We start from the raw sequence: 18,320 nt of genomic DNA on the forward strand, positions 1-18,320 counted from the left end.
TCTGGCTGAGCTGTCCAATCCTGTTCCAGGTGATGGTGTACCTATCAACAATCAATTACTTTTGTTTACTTTTGAGTGCATCGAATCAAAGAATTATAATTCTTAATAATCAATCAAATATATATATAACATTATTATATTGACTAAGGTAAATATATTGATTGATTGATTGGTTGATTGATGACCTAATTGAGCGATGATCACATGTGTTAACACATTGCAAACCAAGGCCTAAGACACACGCACACAATCACATCAGTTTGCTAGCACGCTCGATCAATCAATCAAACCAACTTGGTACACAAGCAGCAACGCATCGCTCTCGAGATATTTAGATGGAACAAAAGTACCATACATTAGACTCAACGACAAAGAGGAAACAAACACATCCAAACCTCCATAACTTATTGTCATTCTTTGAGAGCACGTCCACATCATCAGACGGCCTCGGCTCCCTGCGTGATAAACGCCCACCTGTCCCACCCAGGTCGCACAATTACAACAACTCCTCGACATTCGACGAAACATCTGGTCTTCTGGACCACAACAACAATCACCCAGGCCTAAGTAGGAGCACGTCAAGTGGCGGCGACCCCTACGCACTATCTATGGCATCATTCGAGTCGCTCAACTCGGCTCAGGGCCTAATCACGGACCCCAACGCCACAAGGATCATCGATGAGCTGAAGCGAGAACTGCAACACGAGCGCAACTCACATCTTCAGACGCGTCACCTGCTGCGCAACGTGGAGGAGGACAACAGACTGCAGAAGCAGAACTTGCAGGCCCTGCGCGCCAAGTACGACCGCCTTCATCACAAACTCCAAAAGATGTCCAGCTTGTATCAGAGCTTCCACAAGACAATCAGCGACGCCATGCAGGACGGCGGTGAGTTTGACGTTGGCAGCGGCGCGGCCGGACACAGCAGCACATCGCCAGCGGTGGCGTTCAGCAATGGCGGCTCGCCGCGTCCCATAGCCATGGTGTCTGCGTCCACTAGTGGCAGTTCGGCCTTCACGCCCTCCATGCAGTCACCGGTGCTCCAGCCATCGCCATCATTCAGTGGCAGCGGCAGCAGCCCACACATGAGATCCAAGTCCTATTCAATCAGCGACACACTCTCTCGCAGCAACAAGGCCGCACGAGGCATGAGCCTTGTCGGCAGTGGCAGTGGCGGCAGCGACCTCAACACCAGCACGAGCGGCACCTACACGACCATGCCTACACACACCGCGACAGCCGGCTCGCCCACCAACTCCAACAACCTCACCCAACAGCACAGCCTCAACTACATCCAGGACCTGGACGACTATCACCACCATGCGCTCACGGACGACGAGTACGCCCGAATGATTGAGAACCGCATCCTCATTGTCAACCAGATACTGCGCACCGAGAAGGAGTACGCTGCGTACCTGCAGCTGATCGTCGAAGAGTTCCTCACACCGATGAAGTCTGAGAGCTACCAGTCGTCCAACCCATTCGTCACCACTCTGCACATCAAGCAGATCTTTGGCGATGTCGAGGTCATCCTTGGCAGCAGTGGGCTACTCATCGAGGACATTGAGAATGTCCTAAACTCTGACTCATCAAAGTCCTCCATGGGCAGTGTATTCCTCAAGATTGTAAGTGATGGATGACGCAACACCTCAACTTTGAATGATCACTAACCTGGAACCATTCCACTCACTCAATCAATCATATGAACAGTGTGACTACTTCAAGTTGTACTCACCTTATGTAAAGAACTACTACACATCAATCTCTGTGTTGAACAAGTTGAAGGAGGAGAGTCACAAGTTCCAATCATTCATTCATGTAAGTGGCCAGGCTGGCTGATTGGACGAGCTCCTCGCGAGCTAGGTTACTAACATGACACACGACCGATCATGTAATGTAGGAGAAGGAACAGAAGCTGGCACAGACCAACTTCACCGAGCTTGGTAGTCTACTCGTGTTGCCATTGTCTCGCATTGGCCAGTACACCCCATTGTTGATCGAGTTGTTCAAGAGCACACCAAAGACACATGATGACTATGAGCCATTGAAGAATGTAAGTTGATCAAATCACCGTCCATTGATCGTTCACTCACTCCTACAATCAATCAAACAACCAGGCTGTGATCAAGATGAGAACAATCGTAGACTATGTAAAGGAGAAGTCGAGGGAGTATGAGAGCCAGAATAAGGTTAGGATCATACAGGGATTGTTGATTGGAAAGTTCCAGAACTTGAATGAGCCACACAGACGCTATGTCAGGGAGGGTGAGCTCACTGAGCACACAAAGAGTGGCGGCACAGGCAATCAATTGTACTGCTTCCTTTTCAATGACCTGTTCATCGTCTCGGTACCCACGGCCAAGAAGCAACAGACACAGTACACATTCAAACGTGACATCCGTCTGATGGATGCTGAGGTCTCGGTCGTGTCTTCCATGGAGGCCGGAGACGACAAGCCCCTGTTCCAGCTGAGCTTCACCTCGGCGGTGTTGTCTACATCAGCTGACCACTCGTCGTCGTCAGGTGCCGCACTCACCGCCAACTCGGTGTTGAATGGCATCATCTCGGGTGCGACTCTCATGACGTCGTCGTCCGAATCCAAGGTGGACGGCGAGCAGCGCATCGAGACGCTGACATTCTGTGCGGACAGTGCACGCGATCGCGACGAGTGGGTGCAGGCGCTGCAGCTGCACATCCTGGCCGAGAAGAAGAAGAACGCCAATCGTCGAACGGAGGAGCCCACCACGCTCATGGAGAACAAGGGCGGTGACATCGACTTCAAGAACAGCGAGATCCAGCTGTGCGAGCAGATTGGCAGTGGCGGCAGTGGTTGCACTGTGCACCGCTGCACAGTCGACGGCTTCACTTGTGCCGTCAAGATCCTAAAGCTCAAGAACACGCAGCCCTACCTCATCGACCAGTTCGTCTCAGAGATCAACATCATGGAGCAGCTGAGCCACTCCAACATCGCCAAGTACCTTGGCCATCGCCTAACAGCCAACCCCGAGCGATTGTGGCTGTTCATGGAGTTCTACCCCTACTCGCTCAAGGACATCATTGGCAAGCGCTCGACGCCCTTCCCCGCAGCCGAGACCATCTGGATGGCGCTCGAGATCGCCAAGGGCCTGGAGTTCCTGCACAACCAGAAACAGCCAATCATTCATCGTGACCTCAAGCCCGGCAACATCATGTGCTCGCTGGACGAGGCCAACCGCGTGTCCAACGTTCGCGTCTGCGACTTTGACACGTCCAAGGTGATGAACTCGGGAGTCATCCTCAAGACATGCATCGGCACGCCATGCTACATGGCGCCCGAGGTGCTGGACGTGTCGGTGGACTCTGGCAGCGACGGCTACTCGCTCAAGGCTGACATCTGGTCGTTCTCCATGCTGGTGTTTGAGATCCTGACGTTGCAGCCACCCTACCACCAGTTCCCTCACCTGCAGACGGTCGAGATGATCCTCAAGGGCACGCCTCCACCACTTGTCACGCCAGTGTCGCCCAGTCTATCAGGCCTGCTTGACCTACTCCACCAATGCATTGATCTGAGTCCTTCCAAGCGACCATCCTCCTCTCAAGTAGTTTCCAAGCTCATCAAACTTATGAAGAGTATTGGTAAATTACAAGAATAAGGAGGGACGGAGTCCATACTTGTATCCATACCTTCGACAATACAACCAGTATATTTATTTGTAGTAATAATAAATAATAAATGACCAATGATGCCATTGGTCCATCTGCCAAGGCTAGCCTTTATATCCCTGATGGACTCAAAGAAGTAATAGACAAAGTTTCTTTCCAAAGTAATGGCAGAGTATTTGACAAAGTATTCGGTTTGGAACTGCATTACCGATTGACAGGACCTGTACAAGCTCCAATGAATTTCAGCATCACTGTTTGGTAACAAACCACTTGACACTGGAGTCTTTGCGACAGAGAAAGATGTAGCAGAAGGTTTTGATGTCACCAAATGTACTCTACATCTCTGGCAGAAATCGTTGTTGATGTATTGGCTTCTTTTGATTTAAACTGAATAGTAAAATGCAAACAATGCACACCATTTGGTATTAGATGGCTGAGGATTGATCGTTGATGAGATATGAACCAGCTTCATCCCACTAGGCGTTCGGAGACGGAAGTTCTTCCGATTGCCTTGTGGATCCATGATGAACAGTGTATTTTGTACTCCAAAAACGACTGCGCAGTGGGCATGGTCAGCATTAATTAATGATTCTGATAGTCAAGTACATTTCGCTGGGTTTGAGACCCTTAAGTGACATTTGGGTGCCAGTGTACTGTACCGAGAGCTTGTAGATGTCTGCCAATTCTTTCATGTTGTCTTCCAAGATAACAGATTTGAGACCACGATTTTTGATGTATTGAACAAGATCTTGATGATCCACGATGCGACCTCTAATTAACTCCTCGGACCTGTTCTTGAGGGTCATTTGTTGATGCGTTCCCCAGAATGATGGGGGTCGAAGTGGCGTGATTTCCCATTGGGGGTTTGTTAAGAGTGCTGCCTCTGATGTTGATTGTTGAGAGTTGGTTGGTGATGTTTCGTAGAACGCACCGGCCGGAGAGTTCGTTGTCCTCTCCGGCCTGTTTGCTGGAGGGTTGGTGCGATAGGGTCTGCCTTTTGATGGAACGGCCTGGTATTGGTTGGTGGACTTCTTCATTCTTCCTCTTCTTCTTTTGATTTTGAACAAGGACTAGCAAATTGTCTAGTTCCTCATTGTTCATGGCGTCAAGATCACCTATAAGTGTCAATTTGCGTCAGTGGTCAGATATCGAATCCCTCCATTCGACGCATCGATTGTGTTATTTGTACTTACTATCTTTGATGGGTACACGAGCAGGTACTGAGTGTATGTTAGTATTGAATGAAGACATTGGTCGATATTGTTTGTACTTACTCGTTGACTTGAGCTTGGTGATGTCTCCTGGTTTGAACCCAACTATTGGACTCGTAAGAATGGAATGCACATTTGGATCGTTGAGGGCACTAAATAAGGTTTCAACGTCATAGCCATTATCCAATAGAGAAGATGCTGTGACGGATTTGACAACAGCTTTGGAGAGAACCAAAGTAAGTGCCAATATCTTCGCCTCATTGGTATTGTCAATGTCTTTTGACATAGTTGTAATGAAGATACAAAATACAGATAGTGAAAGGTAAATGAAAGTGAGTTGAAGAACTTAGGGAATTTAAATTAATTAGCTAATTTCTTATAAATTCAATTTTATATTTTAAAATGATCTAGATTGTCAACAATGAACTTCAATATACACATGATGTCTTATGTAAGGCATCATTGCTTAGATGGTATCAATCAATCACTCGCGCTGGAACTATTCCATCAATCAATCTAGTTTATTTGGACAGGTCTTAGGATGTGAGCTTGGCTAACAGCATCCTCTGGTTGATGTTTGTATTGCAACAGGAATCCTTGGATTTGGGACATGGACAATTGGTAGTCCACTACATTGGACGCAAACTGTTCGGCAAGCTCCTTGATTGTAGTATCATTGTTGTCTCCAGTAGTGTTGTTGTTGTTGTTGTTGTTGTAAAAGTGCATAAACAGTTGCTTGGACTGCTGTTTGGTGGCGTTCTGGATGTGTATCTTCATGTCGATGCGGCCGTCGCGGATCAGTGCATGATCCAATTGCTCCAGCTTGTTGGTCGTCATGAATAGGATGCGACCCTCTTGCGATGCCACGCCGTCCAGCGCATTGAGTACGCCAGAGAATGTAAGGTTGGTGTGCTGTAGATCGGCCTCCTTGTCTCTCATAGAGAAGGCTGCGTCAATGTCCTCAATAAGCAGAATGGACTTGGGTGGCGCGTTGTTTAGAAGTTGGTTGATCTGACGATCGTCAATGTCGCGTGAGGACAGTGACACGATGCATATGTCGAGACTGAGCTCGCCGGCAATGGCATTGACCAGGGATGACTTGCCGTTGCCTGGTGGGCCGTAGAGCAGGTAGCCGCGACGGTAGGGTATGCCGCGATTCCTGAACCAATTCTCATTGTTGATGAACTCTTTGATGTCGCGGACAAGTCCCTCCTTGAGCGCTTCGGGCAAGATCACAGAGCTGAGCGATCGGATCACACGTGGGTTGCCAAAAGCGTGTCCAGCTGCCCTCTCCATTGATGTACACCACGGTCTTGCCCTCGTCGCGCTGCAACGACAGACGCATCGCTTCGTCAATGAGAGATTGGAGGACGGCGGTGTTGGTGCCAAATGAGGACAACTCGATCGACTCGAACGGTGCGCCCGATGCCATGTCAAAGGTGGCATCGCGTATTCTGTTGATCCACACTGTCTTGCCCTTGTAGCTGATGCGATGCTTGCCCACAGACGGTACAAAGATTACACGAGGGTTCTTGTCCGTGCCAAAGTAGACGGTCTCGGCATTTAGTTGTGTCGCACGTTTGATTATGACGTTGTTTGACATCCATTGTAGCAGTGCCTCGAATGTCTTATCCTTGCTATCGACTGTGATGGTGACAAAGAGGCTGTGTTTGACTTGACCAAAGAGGTTACGTGCGAATGATGTCATGAGTGCGACACCGGTACCGATCAACAAGTAACCAATGCCCTGTTGTATGCCAAGTACTATCTGGTTGCCAAATGGTGTGTTTGTAGACCTACTAATCATTGCTTGCAATGTAGCAATCACACCAACTGCCGCAGATGATGAAGCAGCACTCAATGCTCCTTGAGAAGATTGAATAGATGACATCTTATACGATATATTATATCTTTTGTCTTTGACAAAGCTGAAATGAAGTGATTTTCCATAAACTTGAACATTTTGAACAATTTGAAGTGTTTCACGAACTTTGTGATAGTTGACTCGACTCGTTCGTCTTTTTTCATTTATCAATCAATCAATAATTTGTATTGTACATTGAGATAGATAAATAGATAGATAGATAGATATGTCATCAATGAATGTTAGAAGATTACTCCCTAATAGGGAGAAGAGGGAGAGATCTCAACCAGCTGCTGTAAAGGGATTCATGGAGAGGAAGAAGGACTATGTAAAGCGTGCTCGTGATCATAACTACAAGAAGAATAGGATAAAGAAACTAAAGGTGCAAGCTGCACTAAAGAACCCTGATGAGTTCAGATTCCAAATGATCAGTTCAAAGATTATAGTATGTCATCGCTAGAATGATCAATGACCAATCATTCACTCACTCACTCAATCAATCAATCAAATCAATCAATTTTAGAATGGTGTACATCATAATATTAGCAAGACAAAGTTAGAAGATGAACAACTGTTAGATATAAAGTCACAGGATCAACAATATCTGCAAGGCAAGAGAGTGTCAGAAGAGAAGGTAATTTTGGATGTTTGAGTGGCGAGTCGCCACAAGTGTTTCCGCAGAAACACCACCCGCCAGAGTGCGGCAACTCGCGGCAACACTCGCGGAAACATGACCACACCAGACTAACAAAATTCGCCACGACAACTACATTAACAGAAAATCGATAGATTACAAGCAGAGCTACAGTATATAGATGCAGGATTGAAACCAACAGATCATATGATATTCTTGGATGGCGATAAGGAAGTTAAGAAGTTCAACGCTGTCAAACATTTTGATACGATACCAGAAGCATTCTCTCAATACTCTTCAACCATACCCCTGATGTCACGTTTGAAACAGGGATCACTGGTCGTCAATCCACATAGTGCACCATCACTTGCAGAGATCGAGGCCATGACTGCCACATCCTACAAAGAACTTGAGGCCAGAAAGCAGAGGAGAGAGGAGCTGTACAAAGCAGAGCGCGAGTTGGATAGTCAGAAGAATCAGATTGTAAGTTTGTTTGGATCATGATTGGCATGCATGGACTAACTCATTCATTCATTCAATCAATCAGAGGAACAAGGATGCACAGCCAATCAAGGTCAAAGTTGGTGGAAAGGAGGAGACATGGAAGATCAAGAGAAAGAAATAAACGTCAATGAGACGACGAAGTTGGAATCAATCATTCAATCGATGGAAGGAACACAGCTATGACAGATGCGAAAGAAGAAGGATTGTAATTTAATCATCATCGTCTTGAGTGTTGTTGGTGTTCATAATGGGAGGAGGAGTAGTAGGGAGGGAGTGATGGTGCTACAACAGACGCGCTAGATAGATAGGTTGCGTGTGATAAATAGGTTGTTGATAAAGGGAGAGAGTTGTACAGGTTCACAATGAATTGATAAGGTTGATAAGGTTGTTCTAGACCAGTTGGACAAAGGTTGATGGGAAGGTGCCTGTGAAGCCCTGGCACTCGCCAACCCACCAGCCATTGGCATCGGACTGATCGTGGATGCTGATGATGTCTCCAGCGTAGAAGGACAGATCGCCCTCTTGCGCGGCCTCATAGTCGTACAAGGCCTTGGCCTGAGGATAGCCACTGGCATCGCCGCCAGCGTGCTGTTGATCGTCGTATGATTGATCGTATCCCTGTTGGTCGTATCCCTGCTGATCATATCCTTGCTGGTCGTATGATTGATCATCGTATCCCTGCTGCTGGTCGTATCCCTGTTGGTCATATCCCTGCTGGTCATAGCCTTGCTGATCGTAAGACTGTTGCTCATCGTAGTATTCCTGTTGTGGCTCGGGCTCGGGCTCTGGCTCTGGCTCGGGCACGACCACTCTCTTTGGAGGGGGAGGTGGCTTCTTGGCTGGGGCTGGGGCGGCAGCTGGAGTGGCCTTGACAACCTCTGGAGTGAACTTGGCTGGAGCGGGTGGCGCGGTCTTGACTGGGGTGGGAGCGGGAGTGAACTTGACGGGTGCAGGTGGAGTGGCCTTGACTGGAGGGGCTGGGGCAGCCTTGGGAGCGGGAGCAGCGGGCTCTGGTGTGAATTTGACGGGCGATGGCGCAACCCTGCCGGCTGGCACGGGTGCTGTGCGTGGGGCAGCGGGAGCGGGTGCCTGGTACTCGGGCTCAGGCTCCGATTGGAAGGCGACTGGTGCTGGCTTGTAGGGCGTGGCAGCAGGCTTCTTGTAGGCGACTGATGCCGAAGGCTTGGCAGCAGGCTTTGGCGAGGGTGTCGTGGCAATACCTCCGCCAATGTATACCGCCGGATTCTTTCGCGGCGGTTCTGCTATCACCCTAGACGGCGCCTGCGGTACCTTATCTACTGGTGCAGACTTTTGCACCAGATCTCTTCCTGCATCAGCAGCACTCGAACCTGCAACTCCCTTTGTTGTTGTCTTTGAGTTATCAATGTTGTTGTCGTTCTATATATTATTCATTCATTCATTCATTCATTCATTCATTCATTCAATGTTGTATGTTTGAGTTAGTAAGATGATCATCCTCAATGAGTTTGCCTCTCTGTGCTCTGTATAAATCGAATGATTCTTTCAACATACGACAAAGTCAGGGTCGGTATCCCATCCATCATCATCATCAACTGCCAACTTCTTGATCTGTTTAATAGTGATATTGATTGAATGATTGATTAGTATTGATGTTCACATTCATTACCTGAACCTATTGATTCTTTATGTCAACGTACATCAAGATAGTTTCCAACTAGTTTGTTTGTCATTATATGTTAAGTAAGAATATATATATAATATGTATAACTATTTAAATAAAAATGATTGATTGATTTGATTGATTGAACTAACCTTGTGGATGAATGAATGTCAACACAAACAATGAATGATCCAAAATTATTTGAATGGCTGATGACAACACCACACACCCAATTCCTTGACAAAACCCATCAAAGTGGTGCTGCGTCCACCCTTTTGTGACATCGATGAACTACATCGTCCATCAGATGGTATAAGTATTGCCTGATTGATAGTACAATTGATTGATCGATTGAAAGACATGACGATAAGAGGATAGATGATGAATATACAAACAATGGTAAGTGAATAGTATTATTATTCAAATGGCCATCTTAGTTTCCAGAAGAATGATTGATTGATTGATCGATTGGATTGGTTGTTGATTGAATGATTGCATGGTCCTACTTGGTCCAGACCTTAAGGGTCTTGGTAAGTCTTGTTAAGATCGTTCGTGTAGTGGATGTGGAAATTCGATCGGCTTGATGATGACGATGTTGAAAACTTATGACTTTGAGAATGGAATCAATCCATTGAATGCAGATGATGGATTGTTGTAGAGGGCCTTGAGTGGATTGGTCAGCGCCGATGTGGATGATGATAGTGCTTGTCGTTCGGAACGCTCACGCTCCACTAGTTGAGCCAGCTCGACCTGGTTCTCGACGGACAGCATGCGAGATTCAACTGCAATGATCTGACTGGTCTTCTTCTGTGTCCAATCGCGAATGTCACGCTTCAGCACTGTCAGTTCGTTCTGTAGCTGCGCCATGTTGGCCATATACTCCTTCTCCTGTCTCTTCATCTCCTGTGCATGGCGCTCATCTTGCACGCGCAGCTGATGTTCAATACTCTTGCGGATCATTCTTTCAATCGACTCGGTGTCTATTTGTTGTTGATGTTGTTGTTGTTGTTGATGTTGATATTGTTGTTGTGGAGAACGATGTAGATGCTCCATGCCAGGACTACCAGGCTTGGGTAGTGCATTGTGAGGTGCAGGCGGTGGATGTACCTCGTCTATTCGGTCCTTGAAATGCTCGACAAAGTAGAATATTGGTTGGTAGGATGATACGAATGATGCCACGATAATAAAGTAAGGGTGGAGCAGTTGGCTGAGTGTACTAAGTGAGTACTTCAAGCAGAACACCTCCAAACTATACCAACTGGACAGTGCAATAAATGGGCACAACATAGATAACAACAATAATCTACATCATGTTTGATTGATTGATTGAGTGAGTGAGTGATTGGTTATGTGTATCATTCAAACATAACTGATTGACATACTTCCATTCCAATGAATATAGTTCTTTGATTGATTTGTTGATGTTTAGTTCGGCTGGACTTGGTTGTTGTTGTTGTTGTTTGTTATCTTTGTCTTTGTCTTTGTCTTTGGATGTTGATGAAGTGTTCGTGGTCGAGAGTAGATGTCTATGTTGTTGCAGTTCCAACTGCATTTCTTTCAAGTACTTGCATTTATCCTTAACAGTAAAGTACAACTTGATAGGTGTCTTGAATATAAATATACCAAAGCTAATAGCTATATACCAAACAATGATATCCAATGCAGCTGTCAATGGTATTTTCTAAACATTCCATTCAATTCCAAGTCCAAGACCAAGTTAGTATCTTCAATCATTCATTCATTCAAACATTTATTCAAAGATATGATATATTCATACATTGGAATGCACAGCCAACATCAAAGGTATGATGATAAAGACAGTGACAGTCTGAAATGCCTTGCCAAGTGTCATTCTTGATACCTGTTATATATCTCCTTATTGAATGAATAAGGAATAATAATGAATGATGATTATTATTTATAAGTAAGTATGTTGTTGAATGTATCTTGTCAGCTGTACTTGAAGGATCAAGTAAGTGAATCAATGAATGAATGTGTTGGTGAGTGTGTGTGAATGGGGAATGAGAGAGTGAATGGATGAATGAAGGCAGGCATTGCACTTCGAAACAAGCTCAATGGGATGGTCCACATGATAATGAGAGAGTGGGGATACTTCAACAACAACCCCATCCACTCAACATGGGCCAAACAAACAATCAACAACAGATAAGTAAAGGGGTAAGTACACACAGATGTAAATTGACCTTTCCTTTTCAGGTAATGTGTGGTCCTCTTTGTGGACCTCAAGGTCCACGACATATTTGTAAACAAAATGATTGTTATTGATTGATTGATTGATTGGTTAATTGATTGAACGACAGAATGATCGTTTGATTGATAGCAGACAAGCAAGACAAGGCAAGGCAAGGCCATGAGGACTTATGGATGGGACACCAACCACTTGGCGATATCTGCATGGATGTAGTCGTACCAGCGAGAGTTGTCGCGAGCAATCTCAAGGTCTTGCTTGATGGATCTGGCGGCAATGTTGACTGGGTGAGCCTCAAAGAACTTCTCCACTGTGACGATTTGCTCCTCGGACATCCTGGCGGCGAATGTAGATGAGATGATGCGTGGGAACAGACCGCTCTCCTTGAATGTCTCGTTGATCGACTCAAAGTTGGCCACCAAGTACTTCCAGGCAATGCCCGTGCTCTTGTTGGGCAAGCCGAACCAGACGTAGTAGGCGTCCTGCATCTTGACGTCGGCCGAGAAGGAGAATGCCAACACCTTGTTGATGAGTGCCTCGCCCTGCACTGAGGAGATCACCGAGAGGAGGGTGGCGCGCTCAACAGTGTTGGTGGACTTCTTGTAGATCTCAATCATCTCGTTCAACTCTTGCTCGCCGCCGTTCTTCAGGACGGTGCGGTAGACAACCGATTGAATATCGCTTGGCAGTGGGGTGCCGGCCTTCAGAGCGTCGTAGCGCTTGCGGCACTCGACGATGACCTCCTGAAGGTCGCTCTGGGCTAGTCTAGCCAACACCTTCTCTCTCAAGAGAACATCAGCGGCAGACTCATTTGGAATGGCGTCGAATCCAAGCTTCTTGTAAACTGGTGTGAGGAGGTTGACGGTGAAACGCTAGGGATTGATTGATTGATTGATTGAGTTAATATTGATTGGAATGATTCCATGGACATGCGAGATGGCATACCTTGAGCTTGTCATAGGATGGGGTGTCATCGACCAAGTTCAACAACTTTCCAAGAGTGTCCATGATGAAGGTCCAGTTGGTGTTCTCGACTTCGTTTTGTGATGAAGCGGCAAGGTCGAGGAAGACGGTGATTGGGAGCGAGTGAGCCTTGGAGAGTGCAACGGCATCACTGAAGAGACCGAGACGGTCGACGGCGGGCAGCTTGAGCGACTGGATCTGTGGCAGCAAGCCCTTGATAATGGATGGGTCGTACTTGATGCGGTAGTAACCAGTCTGGCCAAAGTTTGGCTTGATCCAACCGTTGGCGTCGAATGATGGCACGGTGATGGTGGTGGTCTTGGTGTCCAACATGTACTCGTGCGACTCCTTCTGTGTCTGGAGCTTGATGTGGCACTTCCAGCATGGGTCTGTTGGTCTCTCCTCATTGGTGTATCTGAACTGCTTCTGGGTCAAGTTGAACTTGCCTGGCTCGGCGGCTATGAGAGGGAGTGAATGGAGAGAGTTAGTGATTGAGTGCGCGTGTGATTGACGCCCACTACTACTTACTGGCCTCAAAGTTGATGACTGGGTAACCTGGGTACTTGGTGAACTCGTCGATGAACTCCTTGACGTTGGAGCCAGAGATGTGGCTGATGGAGTTCCAGAGATCCTCGGTGTTGGTGTTCTGGTAGGCAAACTTGGTCAGGTAGTGAGTGAGTCCCTTTCTAAAGTCATCGCCAAAGCGCTCGGCAAGCATTCTGATGACACACGATCCCTTGTTGTAGGAGATGGCGTCAAAGATCTCGTTGATCTGCGATGAGCTGTACACTGGCACCTCGATGGCGTGCGAGTTCTCGAGCACGTCCAGGCCGAGAGCGCCGTTGTACACGTTGGAGAACTCGAGCCACACGCCCCACTCTGGGAACAGGTGGTCGGTGACCAGGTCGCCCATGTACGTGGCAAAGCCCTCGTTGAGCCACAACTGCGACCACCACTCCATGGTGACGAGGTTTCCGAACCACTGATGTGCCAGCTCGTGGCCAATTACACTGGCCACACGCTGCTTGATGCGCACGGTTGTTGTCTCGGATGTGAGCAGAATGATCTCACGGTAGGTGATCAGACCCCAGTTCTCCATGGCGCCAAAGCTAAAGTCGGGGACACCAATGTGGTCGCACTTGTCCAATGGGTAGGGGATCTGGAAGTAGTCGCAGAAGAAGTCGAGGGCGCGGATGGCCACGTCCAGGGCAAAGTCGCCAGTGTCCTTCTTGCCAATGACGCTGTAGATTCTGGTGCGCACGCCTCCCTTGGTGTAGCCCTCAACGTAGTTGAACTCACCGACGACAAAGGCCGCGAGGTAGGTGCTCATCTTTGGTGTGGTGCCAAAGGTGACGGTCTTGGTGCCGTCGTCGTGCTCGACGGTCTTGATGTCGCGCATGTTTGACAGAGCGGTCAGGTGCTTGGGCACGGTGATCTCGACGTCGAATGTGGCCTTGAGGGCGGGCTCGTCGAAACAGGGGAAGGCGCGACGGGCGTCGGTGGCCTCGAACTGAGTGGTGCCGAGGTATCTGTCCTCGCCGTCGATCGTGTACTTTGAGCGGTAGAAGCCGTGCATCTTGTCGTTGAGTATGCCGGTGAAGTCGATGGCCAGCACTGGCTTGCTGTGAACGGCCAGCTCGTGCTGGAAGGTGATGACGGCCACCTCGTCGGTGGTGTCGTAGACGATCGATGTCATGGGGTTGTCGGTGCCGGCGATCGTGGCCGACTTGATATCAATCTCGATCGAGTGGATCACGATCACATTGGTGGCTTCGCGAACGTTGAGTGTAATATCAACGTGGCCCTTGAATGTGAATGCCTTTACATCCGGGTGCAAATGCAGATAGTACTTCTCTGGCACGACCTTTGATGGCAGCACCAACTTATCGCCTCCCTTTCCCTCGACCAAGTAGTTTGTTGATACTTTAGTAGCCATTGTTGTTGTGGTTGTAGTTGTTATTGATGATGATGATGATGGTGTAGTTGAATATTGATGTTGTTGTAGTTGTAATAACAATGATATTATCACAATGAATACAGATACTACTATTATGATCTTGTTCTTCATCTTTCTTCAAATTAAACTTTTTGAACATGTGATTGAGTGAGTGGGAAATTGATGAACTTGTGATGGATGTTTCAATTTTCTTGAACTTCAATGGATGTTGACCTGACCAAGTCAATCACTTTGGTACTCTCCATGATATACTTTGGCGATTACTTTGGTTTGTAGGTCATATTTGGAACAATTCCATTAACTCAATAACTCAATCACACTCAATTACACATAAGTGGAATTATTCCAGCCTCAATAAAAAAAAGCATATTGATGTTGTAATAATATCCATCCAATTTATATAATTAGATGTCAACTGAATGTGTCTTGATGTCCAAGTGTCGCCAGTGTCCAATACTCGTTGTTTGGATGCAGAATGATGGAGTAGTTGTTGTCGCCATTGATGTGATAGCCATGCTCATTATTAGCCCATGTGACTGGTGTGTCTTGGAATCCTGTCACCTGAATGCTGACCCAATCTATTGCCACCTTCTTGTTGGTCATTATACGACGCACCGTACGTATCAGTGACAGTACCGACTGCGGTGTCACCATACCTTCGGTGCTGGCCACAAAGCAATCGGTCAGTCTGCTCGACTCTGGCGTCAGGGCCGCATTGAGATTCAACACGACCTTGTCTTCGTTCAAGCCACACAGCACGAGTCCAAGTGCTTCATTCCAGCACTCCATGAACTCTATTCGCTCGGCCTTGTCCACGCCATTCAATGCGGGGACCACCGGCACTCTATATGTCTCGTATGATCGCTTCTTGATGTTGACCACTCGCTTCACATTGACGCCCGCGGGGAACTTGATGGGGCGCGGGTGTCCTGTGCTTGGATCGATACTCGAGACGATCATACTGATACTTGACACTCTGTCCTTGAGACACCAGATCACGCGTTTATACAGTGATGAGTCGGGCATCATTTCTTTCGAACGACAATCCAGTGTGATCACATATCGCTGTGGCTTTGTCTTTGAAAAGTGTGAATGCTGGCCCGTCAGTCCCAGCTGTTGATACGTGTCCTTGTCCACATTGAGCAGCACCTTTCCATTTGGTATGAATGCCACGACATTTCCATCATCCAATCGATTGTATTGAGTCAATGCAGTGAAGCCACCTTTGTTGTTGATGGAAGTTGGGTCAGTCGAGGTAGACGCACATCTGTCAATCACACAGAGATACATACCTGGCTTGATGTAATCATTGATAAACTGTTGAGAGAGGAGTAGGTCGAGTGGTGTTTCAATGTGATAGAATGCGTCAGACATGTTGCTCTCCTTGCTCAATCGTTCGGCAAAGAATGGTGCCAACTCAGTGTCAAGTATGAGTGATGCCGATGCAGTCTGTGCAAGTGTAGGTTTCTTTGATGTAGTTGTAGTTGTAGTTGATGATGATGTTGATGTAGTCAATGATGATTGATCCTTCGTTGATGTTACAGCTACAACTATATCAACACGTTGATTCAACCAATGTGTTGTTATAAAGTTATCCAATGATGAATCAATCATCTCTGTATCCAAACTAGTGAACAACCCATTGCGAAACAATATCTTTCCACCTGGACCTAATGAATGTGATGGAGCTATCGTACACATCCCTCTTATCTCTATCTATGTATGTGTATATGTATAAGTATGTACATGTAAGGTTGTGACAAACAATGACGAAGTCGCCAAGTCCAACCAAGTCCAAGTCACCATCATTCTTGATTTTGTGATACCCCCTCTTCATTTCTGATTCATTAACATTCGTTCATACTTATAACTTAAGTTTACTACTTACTTATAATGACAACTCAATTCCATAGAGAGAGACTTAGTGGCAACATTAAGATCATGACAGGTCTGGTGTTGTTCTCAAGTGCAGTATACTTCTACTCAATGTACAAGATGGGTCAGAATGACTTTAAGGATATCAACGACTTTGGCATTCCAACAAAGGATGACAGTGACCTTCATTTAAAGAAGAGACCAAGAGGATCAGGACCACAGTAGACATCAACAGATCACTCAATCAATCAATCTCAACATCATTCATTCAATCATTCATTCATTCAATCAACAGACGACACATTGAACGACAAGACAGCCATGACAATGATGAATGAATGAATCTCAATCGCAATCGAGCGAATAGTCCAGCACAAGGTGATGTGCGCACACAAGTAACATGGTCCAGGACATGCAATCAATCTCTCAATCAAGTCAAGACAGAGAATAAACTGACAGACACACAACAACGAACATATTATTGATCGAACAAACGAATGATTTATTCCTGATCGTCTTGGTTGTCGTTGTCGTCCGACTTCCTCTTGCGCAGCGCCTTGACGTGTCTGATGGCAATCTCGTTGAAATTCTGTCTTCCCTTGTGAATTGTGGCCAGGGTCTCGCCAAGCTCGTTCTTCTCGATGTTGTTGTTGTCCACCTTGGGCTTGACGGAGCGATGCACCTTGAGTGCCTCCTTCTCGACGTCGGGCGACGGTGTCTTGGAGCGACGGATGGTGAAGTCGAACGATGGACCCATCTCCTGCAGCTCGACCTTGGGGATCTTGGTGCCCGATCGCTTAAAGACGATGCTGTAGTGGCGGAACATGATGCGGTCGTCGACGGCCGTCAGCACGATGACGTGGTCCAGACCGGCGAGGTTGATGTACTCGACGACGCGACCCCTGAAGAAGTCGAGGAACATGTTGCCAATGCGCTTGAACTCGTCCTTTGTCTCAAACTCCTGTCCGTTGAAGATGAAGCAGGGCTTGTTGCCCATGTTGGATTTCTCGCCGTCGAATGCCTCGATCGGCTGGTAGTACTCGACACCGAGCTCGTACATATCAAAGATGGTGTTGTCAAACAGACGGCCCATCACCAAGTTGTTGGGACGCTTCTTTGAGTGTGAGGCGAATGCAAACAAACTGCTGTTGGACTTGTCTCCATAGAACTCAATCGACTCTGCCGACTCCATTGGATGGATATCATTCTTTCTATTATATTGAACTGCATCTGGCTTCTTAAGTACATACTATAATAGTATCAATTCATTCAAATCATATTAGTATTCATTCAAACATTCAATCATTTCATCGATCGATCAATCAATCTTACCAAGTCTTTGAGTAGTTGTAATATAGCATGTGATGTGTTTTGTCCTCTAATGAACATTCCCTGCTTTATAAGCTCGACCTCTCTTGACTCCTTCTTTCGCAGATGCTTCTTCGCAGCCTGGCTCTTTGCCGGCTTTCTCCTACAATTGATTGATTGATTGATTGATTGATTGATGTTAAGTTAGACATCACGAACTCCAACAAACAACATGTTGATTCACTGATTCATTCATACTTTATAAAAGATCCCTTTAAGCTTGACATTATAGGTTATGTATATGTATATATGTATATGTGTTTATGTTGGTATGATTAAGAATATTAATATCATCCCTTCATCACTTTCATTTTTTCTCTCTTCGTTCGTTTCACAACTAATTTTATTTTAAATAGTTTTTGCATCAACTCCTTCAATTTCAAACCCTTACCCTAACCCTTGCCCTTGCCCTTGCCCTCATGATCAAAGTGATTTTAACTAGCCCGATTCA

The 18,320-nt window shown here is 46.6% G+C and overlaps 10 protein-coding genes across 10 annotated transcripts; 3 read left to right on the top strand and 7 right to left on the bottom strand.

Moving 5' to 3' along the window:
• Nucleotides 1-335: 335 nt before the first annotated feature.
• On the top strand, nucleotides 336-3,632 carry SAMD00019534_047580 (hypothetical protein; the record flags this gene model as incomplete). Its single annotated transcript, XM_012900248.1, has 4 exons — nucleotides 336-1,625; nucleotides 1,711-1,818; nucleotides 1,901-2,053; nucleotides 2,118-3,632. 4 exons carry the CDS (start codon nucleotides 336-338, stop codon nucleotides 3,630-3,632), a joined length of 3,066 nt encoding a protein of 1,021 aa, XP_012755702.1.
• Nucleotides 3,633-4,220: 588 nt separating this feature from the next.
• SAMD00019534_047590 (hypothetical protein) lies at nucleotides 4,221-4,679 on the bottom strand (the record flags this gene model as incomplete). Its single annotated transcript, XM_012900249.1, has 1 exon — nucleotides 4,221-4,679. The coding sequence occupies one exon, from the start codon at nucleotides 4,677-4,679 to the stop codon at nucleotides 4,221-4,223; it is 459 nt and encodes a 152-aa protein (XP_012755703.1).
• A 1,444-nt stretch (nucleotides 4,680-6,123) lies between these two features.
• SAMD00019534_047600 (hypothetical protein) lies at nucleotides 6,124-6,744 on the bottom strand (the record flags this gene model as incomplete). Its single annotated transcript, XM_012900250.1, has 1 exon — nucleotides 6,124-6,744. A coding segment is annotated over one exon (621 nt), but the record flags the coding sequence as incomplete, so codon positions are not given.
• A 193-nt stretch (nucleotides 6,745-6,937) lies between these two features.
• SAMD00019534_047610 (hypothetical protein) lies at nucleotides 6,938-7,834 on the top strand (the record flags this gene model as incomplete). Its single annotated transcript, XM_012900251.1, has 3 exons — nucleotides 6,938-7,162; nucleotides 7,241-7,351; nucleotides 7,496-7,834. Coding segments are annotated over 3 exons (675 nt in total), but the record flags the coding sequence as incomplete, so codon positions are not given.
• Nucleotides 7,835-8,245: 411 nt separating this feature from the next.
• SAMD00019534_047620 (hypothetical protein) lies at nucleotides 8,246-9,781 on the bottom strand (the record flags this gene model as incomplete). Its single annotated transcript, XM_012900252.1, has 4 exons — nucleotides 8,246-9,253; nucleotides 9,389-9,445; nucleotides 9,535-9,551; nucleotides 9,727-9,781. The coding sequence occupies 4 exons, from the start codon at nucleotides 9,779-9,781 to the stop codon at nucleotides 8,246-8,248; spliced, it is 1,137 nt and encodes a 378-aa protein (XP_012755706.1).
• A 1,024-nt stretch (nucleotides 9,782-10,805) lies between these two features.
• SAMD00019534_047630 (hypothetical protein) lies at nucleotides 10,806-11,337 on the bottom strand (the record flags this gene model as incomplete). Its single annotated transcript, XM_012900253.1, has 3 exons — nucleotides 10,806-10,838; nucleotides 11,050-11,178; nucleotides 11,275-11,337. Coding segments are annotated over 3 exons (225 nt in total), but the record flags the coding sequence as incomplete, so codon positions are not given.
• A 539-nt stretch (nucleotides 11,338-11,876) lies between these two features.
• Nucleotides 11,877-14,605, bottom strand: SAMD00019534_047640 (hypothetical protein; the record flags this gene model as incomplete). Its single annotated transcript, XM_012900254.1, has 3 exons — nucleotides 11,877-12,578; nucleotides 12,652-13,127; nucleotides 13,198-14,605. 3 exons carry the CDS (start codon nucleotides 14,603-14,605, stop codon nucleotides 11,877-11,879), a joined length of 2,586 nt encoding a protein of 861 aa, XP_012755708.1.
• Nucleotides 14,606-15,037: 432 nt separating this feature from the next.
• SAMD00019534_047650 (hypothetical protein) lies at nucleotides 15,038-16,240 on the bottom strand (the record flags this gene model as incomplete). The annotated part of the gene is made up of 2 exons (XM_012900255.1): nucleotides 15,038-15,849; nucleotides 15,919-16,240. The coding sequence occupies 2 exons, from the start codon at nucleotides 16,238-16,240 to the stop codon at nucleotides 15,038-15,040; spliced, it is 1,134 nt and encodes a 377-aa protein (XP_012755709.1).
• Nucleotides 16,241-16,299: 59 nt separating this feature from the next.
• SAMD00019534_047660 (hypothetical protein) lies at nucleotides 16,300-16,726 on the top strand (the record flags this gene model as incomplete). The annotated part of the gene is made up of 2 exons (XM_012900256.1): nucleotides 16,300-16,364; nucleotides 16,540-16,726. The coding sequence occupies 2 exons, from the start codon at nucleotides 16,300-16,302 to the stop codon at nucleotides 16,724-16,726; spliced, it is 252 nt and encodes an 83-aa protein (XP_012755710.1).
• Nucleotides 16,727-17,003: 277 nt separating this feature from the next.
• SAMD00019534_047670 (hypothetical protein) lies at nucleotides 17,004-18,096 on the bottom strand (the record flags this gene model as incomplete). The annotated part of the gene is made up of 3 exons (XM_012900257.1): nucleotides 17,004-17,750; nucleotides 17,834-17,972; nucleotides 18,068-18,096. 3 exons carry the CDS (start codon nucleotides 18,094-18,096, stop codon nucleotides 17,004-17,006), a joined length of 915 nt encoding a protein of 304 aa, XP_012755711.1.
• Nucleotides 18,097-18,320: the final 224 nt, after the last annotated feature.

This window comes from Acytostelium subglobosum, assembly GCF_000787575.1.
Source record: "Acytostelium subglobosum LB1 DNA, scaffold: scaffold8, whole genome shotgun sequence".
Taxonomy (NCBI): Eukaryota; Evosea; class Eumycetozoa; order Acytosteliales; family Acytosteliaceae; genus Acytostelium; species Acytostelium subglobosum.